The sequence below is a fragment of the Nematolebias whitei genome, chromosome 1 (genome assembly GCF_014905685.2).
Source record: "Nematolebias whitei isolate Nwh7 chromosome 1, NemWhi1, whole genome shotgun sequence".
Lineage (NCBI taxonomy): Eukaryota > Metazoa > Chordata > Actinopteri > Cyprinodontiformes > Rivulidae > Nematolebias > Nematolebias whitei.
In genome coordinates, this window is record NC_056498.1 from 62,394,373 (window position 1) to 62,404,728 (window position 10,356).

Here is a 10,356-nt window from a genome sequence, read left to right on the forward strand (position 1 = left end):
AACACCCAAACCATATTTATAAAAAATATAAAACCATCTCTACATTTTCTACATAGAGCATTAATAGAGATTGATTATAATTAGGGTTAACATATTTAAAGGTTTTGTGTTCTGGTAATGAAATGGAAACGTTTTGAAAGAAATGAGAAACTGTATTTTGCTATAAAAACTGTGCAATATTCAAGCAACCTCTAATGCAAATTCACACTGCTGCTGTTTAAAATGCTGTGTGTGTACAAATGTGAATTAATATTTTGGCATGTTTGGCTTTGAGGAATAAAAGTTTGAAAGTTATTCCGCTACAATCCTGTGGGTATTTAGAAAGTCTTGATAAAACAGCTTATGGCGCCACTAGAATTCAGTGGTTCCCAACCCTGGTCCTTGAGGAACACCATCCTTCATGTTTAAGTTGTTCCCCTGCTCCAACACACCTGATTCAGTGATGTAATTACTTCCTCATGTTCTGCAGAAGCCTGCAAATTACCCATTTATTTAAATCAAGTGTGTCAGAGCAGAGAATCAACTAAAACATGCAGGATGGTGTACCTCAAGGACTAGAGTTGGGAACCCCTTCACTTGATAGCACTATGTACAACACTAAATAGTTGACGAGTTTTGTGTGAACAAGAAGCCCTATTTATAGGTTGGCTTGAAACACTGCAGTGAAGACTGGGACATATCTGGATGGCAGGCCGTAGACTGAGAAAGTCCTCTGGATGGGGGACAAAACAGTTCTCACTTAAAGAAACTGGTTCAAATGACACAATTTAACTTTTTTTGTTGTTAACAAGCCCTATTTAACACAACTCAGAGTAAGATTGTTAACAGGCAGCACTGTGGCAGTTGTCCTCGTGCATCAGTTCAGCCGGTGTTGCTGAGAAGAGGACACGATATGTTCGATGTGGCGGCTGAACTTGCTGACCCCACTGTCACCAAAGTGGATCCACAGCAGACAGAGCTGCCTGTGTGTCCAAGGCGTCCGTGCACCTCATTAATCAAAGCTGATCCTCTGTGCCATATGTTGGACACCAGCTGAAGGTAAAAATGTATATAAAAAATGGAAATGCTGAAAATATTCAGGATTTGTGACTTTAAATTTTAAGCCTGACAATAAAATAAATATAGGTATTCTATAGCGCACTCAAAAAGTAACGGCAGAACATTATTTAAAGAAAGAGGGATGAGAGGCACAAATAGCAGGAAGCATATCTAAACATTCAGCTATCCAGATGTACAGCTGTCCAGTATCGTGTGGAATGTCCAGATTGTGTCCTCTTCATGACAGCAGCAGGTCTGTCAGTCACTGAATGACGCAACGATCAGAAGTCTGGTTCTGCTGGGGTTCCTCTGGTGACGACCGCTTGTCCTCTCTGTAGCGAGAAGCTCCATGGGTCAAAATGTTCTGGAGGATGTCTTTGCTCTCACTGTTCGGTAAGTTGTAGAAAAAGTACTGTGGTGCCATTTGAATGAACCTGCAAGGAAACAATGTGTAATAAATAGTTTGAAACGTTCAGTCTTTGTGAAATTTTAGTGATGTCCATTTTTTTTATGTCTGAGACACCATGCAGGTGACAAAGCTTTCACTTTCTGCAATGGCCTGCAGCTCCAATCCCTTCTCCAGTTAGGAAACTATAAAAGAAATGAAAGGCTTACTCCTCTGGTGTGATGAGAGTTACAGTGCGGAGACAGTTGTCCTCTGAGAAGGTGTGCTCGTGGAACAGCATCCACTCCGGTAGGCTCGCTTTGGGACCCTTGGCTCTGTAGCTGGAGAGAGGATGGATCTGTGCCACGTGCTTATGGGTCAGAATGAAGTAGTTCCCTGATCCGTCCACATCCCGGGCCACCTGAGGGGGGAATCAGAACCTGAGCAACAATCACTACTTAAGAAAACTTTATTTATTTCATGTACAAAGTATCACACAAACAAAGTCAGATTTAAAAAAATATCTTCTTGATGTTGACTCTAACTCTGTGTGCTGCAACTCTGCAGGCAACAAATCATAAAGAATAGTAACGATGAGCAATTAATCCTCAATTTTAATACAACACAAATCCAACAAAACCTTACCGTCAGATTATTTGATCAAAAATAGTTATAGTGTAATTTCACAGTATTGAAACACACTGTTTAAGTATCTTCAGGAAGCCTGTGTTATGTTTTCATCTGATCAAACATTCTCATCTGACCTGCATAAAGAAACCTGCTAGGAGAGCTCTCTTAATGTTGATGGTGTTGATCCGGGAGCCGAAGGCGGGCGCCGAGACGGGCAGCTCGATTCTCTTCAGAGTATCTGTGAGCTCAGCCCGGAGAGCATCAGCCATCAGCAGAGCTTTGTGGTTCAGGAAGAAATCCTGACACCATTTCTCCTCATTACAGTCTGATAGAGGAGGAGGAGACATCCAATAAATAAACCAGACGTGACAAACAATAAAAACTAGAGCAATTGCATTGCCTGTGAAAATGCAGTGTGAATACTTATTCCACAAGAACTTGCTGAAAGACAGCTGAAGTTAGCTAAAAAATAATAAACATGCTGACATGTAGCTGAAATGGATGAACAAGCCTAAATTAGCAGAAGAAAGCAGAAAGAACATATATTTGTTGAATTAGGTTTAAATAAATAGAAATGAACACAAAAAGTAGGAAAATTAGCTAAAAAGCTTAAATAATTTTAAAAATAGCTGAAAATTAGCTAAAAAGGCTAAAAAAAATTCTTTAATTTACCAGAAAGAATTGGAAAAAGCTGAAATGAGCTAAAAATTTAGAATTAGCTAAAACAAAGCAAAAATTTGCATCAAACAGCTCAATAGTAGCTGAAATATTAGAAAAATATGAAAGGAAAATAACGAGCTGAAATTAGCATAAAAATGTTACTAGGCTGAAAGTAGCAGAAATGACCATGAAAATCTTGAATTTATACGAAAACAGCTAAAATTCTTAGAAAAATGTACAGAAGAAAAATGGATCACAAAAGTGTAAATGCTTCATAAACGTTCACACAATCAGTAAAAAAAAAAACAACAACCCCGATTTTACCATGTGTATCATGGAAACCCCTTAAAATAGCTAATTTGCTTTCAGTTTGTAATATTTTCCATTTCTAAACTCACATGGGTCCTGCTGACACTGTTTGAAGGCCTTGTAGATGTTGATGAGGGTGAAGTGGTCTCCCTCTGGGTGTTGGAACTTCATGTAGCACTGGCTCGCCTCTGGTTTCAGTTCCACAGGGGGAACCGTGAAGCAAGAAGGAGCTGCGGCAAAATCCACAAAATGCACGGGCAGCTTAAAACATAGTCCTTACTCCAGAAATGAGTAGTTGTGCACATTTTGTGCAGATTTCTGTGGAAATGCCTCGTTACCTGTTAGCATGGCAGCGATGATGACCACCTCGCTGACACAGTCAAACTCACAGGAGGCCAGCACAGTTTTGGCCATCTGGGGCTCTAAAGGGAACTCCGACATAATGATGCCCATCTCGGACAGGTTGCCATCATTATCCAGAGCTGCTAGATAATCCAGTTCCTCCAAAGCCTGCATCAAACCTCCAGGATCTGTGTGGAAGAGGGTTTTTTTTTTTTTTTTTGAGGTTGTACATAAATGAATACATAAAATGAACTGGGAATTAAAATCCAGTGCTAAACCCTCAGTTTGAATAGATTTAAAAATATTTAATCTGTGAGATTATTAATTCTGCACAAATACACATTAACTGTCCGCAATCCATGTCCTGACAATCCGGTGGAAATGCTTGGACTAAACATCAGTAGCAGATTAGGAGTTTGTAATCTTCACCAACATCTGCCTAATTCCACCAAGAAAAAAGAAAAATCTTTTCTGCTACAAATGAGTTTTTCTTCTAGCAAACGTAGTTTTCAGTTCAGTTTACGAGGAAAATAACAGAAAAACGAGAACAAAATAAGAACGTTTGTGATCTGTCCACCCAAACAGAAACTCCATCAGGTTTCAAACCCAATCAGCTAATGGGAGGCTCAGAGTGCGTGTGTTTGTGATGTTTGTTTTTGTGTGTGTGTGTAAGAGTGGGGGTGTATAAATCCACAGGAACAAAAGCGCACGGAAAGAGGTCAGCTCTGAAACGATGCTCGCTGAACAAGAGCTGTCGGTTCAGCTGAAGCACGGCTCACTGCCTCCCAATAATACCAAAAAAAAAAGTTCCTGTCTGTTGGACCAGAAGGGAACAACCTGATTGAACCTATTCATTTAGCAGTTTTGCAGATTACATTAAAAAATATTCACCGTTTCTCATATAAATCTCACCTGGCCTGTCAATAAAGTCACACTGTCCCAGTCCGGCTAACTCCATCCTTTTGAGGAAGAGCACAGTGGCGGTGAGGTCAGACTCCACAATACGAGGACGGACCTCTGCAGGAAGCTGCCTCTCCTTTGGGTACAGACAAAAACACTTGCCTACAGGACAGAAAAAAAAAAAAAACAGAACTTTGAGATGGAACAGAAGCCGAAATGAGATTTAAATAAGAAGTGTTTGAAAACTCCTTCACCTGCTGGACCTGCCAGCTGTTTGCGACACTCGCTTTGACCCGCGCTGATGGGCTGGATGACGACGGAGTTTGTTCTGATCCTCGGGTTGTAAATCTGCAACACATTCGCAACAACATTGCTTCATTTATATACACGGGTCTAAAACTGTTATTTAAGTACATTTTACAGTAAAAATGTACGACTCAAACAATAAGAATAAACTCAATTAGATTTCAAAATAAAATAGCCTACAGTAGTCCCTCGCTACTTTGCAGTTCGACTTCTGCGGACTCGCTCTATTGCAGTTTGTAGACACAGTCCATAATATTGTACAAAAAATGTACAGGACACATGATTGTCAACTTTAATATTACTCACGTGATTGGGACAGTACTGGATACAGTACTGTACAGTAAAAAGTTAATGAAATAAATAAAATACTTCGGACAGGTGCCTCCATTTTGTAGTTTTCTCTCGGTAAGCTTCCACTGTATTCCCACTCATAATGACCACATTTCCCAGAAGGTAACAGGGCCCCGCCTAGAAGCCCCATTTCCTTCTGAAAACAACCAAAGGCAAAGTTTTGATCTGATCAAAGCAGAACAAGACTTCTAGACCCATCGGTGAATCGTGAGAGCTTGTAGCCCATCCACGTGGACCTCCGAGTGAATGCTGCGGTCGATGTTCAGTGGGACTTTTTTCATATCTTTCAACCAGCCAACGATGAGCCATCAGCAGATGGGCGCGGCTGTAGGTCCAGTGGTCCATCTGAAGCTCAACAGGACTTTTTCCAACCCTTTCAACTGGCCCACGAGGACCTCTGAGCAGGGACACACTGGTAAGTAAAATTTAGTAGCTACATATAAATATGTTGTTAAAATTTGTAGGTTTAACAGTTTAGATCATTGATTGTGGGCTTTTTTGCTCCAGGGTACGTCTACAGCAGGAGTGAACCCACTTACAAAAGGAAGCCGAAATTAAAACCTTTTTCAAACTAACGGCCGGTTTCAGAAACTACATTAACTCGAGCTAGATACCAAACATCTTTTCTTGTTTGCTGGTTCCTCATCAAGAGTTTGATTGGTCTCATTTGATATTCTCTGTTGCACTTTGGACATCATAATCAAATGTTACTGAAAAAAAATAAAGTGATAAAAGTATTTTACATTTAAAATAACATCTTGGGGGCCAGATAAGATGTTAACCAGGACCACATTTGGCTCCCGGGCCTTGAGTTTGACACATATTTTCTACAGAAACGGAGCAGAGTCAGACCGGAAACTGACTGAGCCGCTGCTCTTCTGCAGAGCCCAATAATATGTTTTTTTTTATATGATGTTTGATATGATGTTATGATATGATATGATGTTTAATATGATGTTTTTCTTAGTTCATATCTTAGATGTTATTACTGTTTTTCTTAGACATTTTATTGTTGGATGTAACTGGGACCCCGTGTACATAATTTCGCTCCACCACATGTACCACATGAGGTGCGAATGACAATAAAGAAACTCTGACTCTCTGACTCTGACTCTGATAAGTAAAATTTAGTAGCTACATATACTGTACTGTATGTATGTTGTTAAAATGACGTATGTTAAAAAGTTTAGAACATTGCAAGAATGTGGGAAGGGTTTCTAAAGCTTTAGTATACATATAAATACAAAAATAAATATAATGTCTCAACTTCGTGCAATTTCAAGTGCGAGTTCAGAATCGAACCCCCGCAGTAAACGAGGGACTACTGTAACCCGAACGCTACTTTAGTCTAAATTATATGTATATTTTAGACTTGAGCTATGCTTTTATCTACCCCTGCTGAAAGCTAAGGTAGTTTGTGTGTGTGTATGTTTGTTTCTCTGTTAGCAAAAACAGCTATACCTCTGAATTTTACAGATACAGAGCTAAAGTTTGGTGTGGTAGTAGCTGAGAGTCATTCACAGCACATAAAGCGTTAACAGATCATGTGAAATCACACAAGATATTTCATGGGATTGTGCGTAATGTTTTTTTTTTTTTTAAGTTTGATCATAACGGCTATCATTTCTCAATGTCTTTTGTTGTCACTCATTAAACAGTCCATAAAGAAACATGGACACACGTACATATCTTTTCTCAAGCCCAGCATCAATAACAAAGCTTATTGAGCTAACAGCCCAGAAGAAGTCCTCGTTCGGGCTGCATGTGAGGAACACTCTTCGTGTCTCCTGCTCCTCCTCCCCTAAAACCTGTAGAGTCCCAGGCTGGCCGGCGTGCACAGCAATCGGCAGCAGCTCCCCCCGATCAAATGTCGAGCTGCGGGCCTCATGGCACAGGATGTCGCGGGCCAGGTCTATTTCCTGATGGAAGATAAATGAACAAGAAAACTCTGAGATGTGACTCTTTTTAATCAGACTTCAGATTTTCTGATTGTATCGTGTTGCTTTTTACCTGTGCTGTCACCAGAAACACAACCACATCCCCCCGCTCGTCAGAGCGGTGGATCTCCAGCACAAGACGGAGAGAAGAGCAGAAGTAGTTGTCACCGGTGCTGCTGTGCACCACCTTCCCCACACCGGGGGCATCCAGGTGGATCACTGGCAGTGGGGACCCGGTGAAGAGTGCCAGCTGCTTGGGGCCAGGTTCAACAGCTGATAGGAGGATCACATGGAACTCTGGCCTCTGCAGGGCGATGCCCTTCAACAGACCCAGGAGCACATCGGTGGCCACAGTCCTCTGGTGGGCCTGATCCACCACCACCACACCGTAGCGCTCAAGCAAAGGATCTGACATCATCTCTCTAAGGAGCATGTCATCTGTGCAGTACCTGGGTTGATAAAATAACACCTGTTATTATTACTGGTAAACAATACTGTGAATGCTTATGAAGCATTCACACTCTTGTAATCCTGTTTATATTTATTATTGATACTTTTTCTATTCCATACTTTCTTCGGCATTTATTTAATTCTGCAATTTTTGTGCTATTTCAACAAATCATAAATCAAAATGTTCAGCACTTTCAGGACAATCCTGATATGACTTGTGGTATTTGTGCAACTTTAGCTTTTTGAAACATTTAGCCTTTTCAGATATTTTTTTCTCAAAGAAAATGAACTGAGCTCATTTTATATCCTTCAACTCTTTAGATCTGTTTACAACCTTGTACTGCTCCTTTCACATTTTGTTCTGATTAACCTTCAGCTTTATTGTGCAATTGGGGAAAAAAAATCAGCTACTTTCAGCATATTTCGGCTGTTTTTTCCAGCTGTTTTGTGCCCCTTTCTGCTTTATTTAACTACAACAGTTTTGGACTTCTAACTTATTTATGCTAATTTCAGCTTGTTATGCTCTTTAAAGCTTATTTCTGCTATTTCAGCTACTATTTAGCTGTTTTATGGTAATTTGAGCCTTTTCAGCTAATTCCACATTTTTTGCACTCGTTTAAACTTTTTTTTTTAGCCTAATTCAGCAAAGAATGTGCTCTCTTCACTTCCTTCTGGTAATTTAAGCTTCTTTCTGCCTTTTATTATTATTTTTTTTTAGCTATTCAGCTTTTTGTTTTATTGTTGTTGTTGCAAATTTCAGCTTTATTCAGACAGTTTCTACAATTTTGTGTTATGTTTTGCTTCTTTCAACCTAACTGGGCAAAATTATGCTCTCTCAACTTCCTACTGGTTATTTCAGCTTCTTTCAGCTATTTTAGCTACAGTTAAGGTGATTTTTTTTCTCTCTAATTTTTGCTTTCCCCCCTGATAATTTCCACTTTTTGTGCTAATTTCTGCTTCTTGAAGCCTAATTGGGCACAATTGTGCTCCCTCCACTTCCTTCTGGTAATTCAGGCTTCTTTCTGCCATTTCAGCTTTCAGCCATTTCTTGCTAACTTCAGCTTTTTTAAGCTAATTTACTGATGCTTATGCTCATTTCTGCCTATTCAAACCAAATTAAGCAAATATGTGTTCTTCCTGCTTTCTCCTTCTAAGCTAGTTCTTCCATTTCAGCTACATTTCAGCATGTTTTAGCTCATTTCAGCTGTTTTTCAGCAAGTGCTTCTGCATTAAGCATTCACACTGCATTTTTGCCGGAATTGCCATTTCTTTAGTTTAAACTAAAGACACACGAGTAAGTTTGAAAACTATTTTGAAAGTATTTTAATGAAAAGCTTCACTGAAAAAAATCTACATGACATCTTAATGAACGCTACTTTACCATTTCAGCTTTGATTGTGTAATTTACTATAATTAGTCTTTTAGATAGATGGGGGTTTGAGAGGGTTTGTGTCCACCTGTTTATGAGTTCTCCCTCCCCTCAGTGTGAGCTTCTTTGTTCCCCAGCTAACTTATGAAATACCCCCATGGTGAGTGTGACATATGGGTCGACAGGGAGCCGGGCAGCTGTGGTGGAGCCACTGAAAAGAGCCCTTCAGTTCTTTTGTTCCCTGTTCTCTTGAGAATTAACAACAATAAAAAAAAAGTGGGGTGATTTAGCAGTGTGTGTCACAACCGTGCATTGTTGCAAGAGGGGAGAAAGAGTCAGAGAAACCAGGTCCATATCTGTTTATAGAAGTATTATAGAATTATATTATAGAATTTTGTCCTACCTGAGGATAGTGTCATCGGAGCAGCATGTTTCTAAAGGGATGGTGTACCCGACTTCATGGCCAATGTTGACGTCCATCTCATCAGCCACTTTTAGGGCGAGATCTACTGCCTGCTGTGGATGAATCTGAGTGCAGACCACCATACCATGCTGGAACTGGGTTGACAGGCAGAATTCAGCACACCACTGAGGAATCTATGAATAAAGAGTGTAACAAAAATGTTTGATTTGATAAACATCTAAATAATTTTATGATCCTAAATCCACTCACTTGAGAGCTCCTTCCACTTTTAGCAAAGCCGCTGACAACCACAAACTGTCCTTTGGCCAAGGAGTCCATAAATTCACCCTTTGCTCTCCACACTGGGAGCTCTTTCCTCTCTTCCAGCAGCTTGTAAAACCTAGAGGAGTAAGGCAGTCCATCAAACTGATTGAGCTCCAAGATGTCATCATAATCCTTGTCGCCTTGACTCGCAGCGTCTGAGTCTGAGCAACAGGGTGATTTCTCCTCAAAGCAGTCCTCTCCACTTAAACTCGAAACGTCCTGTGCCATCGCAGATGAGCTCCCAGCCAGCCTGCTCTCCTCTTCATTTACAGATCCACTCAAATTAAAATGAATTTGGGGAATCTCCAGCCCTCAGTGAACTGGTTCTACAGCAGCCCTGAGACCGCTCCTGCAAGTCGAGGCAAAGTGAAAGGCTCTCTGGGAGCCCAGCCCAGTGTTGTCATGTGGCCACTAATCTCCACAGTTGTGCAGTCATCAACAGAACACACACACACACACACACACTCTCTCTGGTGTGAGCAGGAGTGGATTTGCAGAGACCCAGGGGATCTGGTGTTAACAATGGACATTGGACTATAACAACCACAACAATCTGTGCAGAGAGTAAAACACATTTTTGTCAGCTTAATGGGATTGAAGTTGAATATTAAAAAAGATTTCTAAACATCAGAAGTACTGATAAATCTTGTAGCTAGTAAAAACACTGAAAAAAAAAGCAAGAAGAGGTATTTTTAAATAAAACTGTAAGAACTTGGACTCATTATTTACAATGTTATATTTAGACGAATAAAATCCACAATTTTGGGACTGCTTTTATTTATTAATTTTTTGTAGATTTTTGGTTTTTAACCTTTTTGACTACAGCCTTGAAATTCATAGTTAACGTTCCTATTTGGTTTGCACAGAGGAGTGATTTTTGTTGTTTTATTTACCAACTCATGTGTAGTGGACTAAGCCTACGTCGGAACCCAGTCTAAGGTCAAAACTCTTG

The 10,356-nt window shown here is 40.1% G+C and overlaps 1 protein-coding gene across 1 annotated transcript; it reads right to left on the bottom strand.

The window, feature by feature from the left end:
* Window positions 1-1,185: 1,185 nt before the first annotated feature.
* dhx32b (DEAH (Asp-Glu-Ala-His) box polypeptide 32b) lies at window positions 1,186-9,825 on the bottom strand. Its single transcript, XM_037686377.1, has 12 exons — window positions 9,351-9,825; window positions 9,081-9,274; window positions 6,932-7,307; window positions 6,607-6,840; window positions 4,519-4,612; window positions 4,277-4,426; window positions 3,361-3,552; window positions 3,112-3,252; window positions 2,486-2,494; window positions 2,188-2,378; window positions 1,654-1,844; window positions 1,186-1,472 (listed from the first exon to the last, which is right to left on the bottom strand). The coding sequence occupies exons 1-12, from the start codon at window positions 9,630-9,632 to the stop codon at window positions 1,301-1,303; spliced, it is 2,226 nt and encodes a 741-aa protein (XP_037542305.1). The 5' UTR covers window positions 9,633-9,825; the 3' UTR covers window positions 1,186-1,300.
* Between the last annotated feature and the right edge of the window lie 531 nt (window positions 9,826-10,356).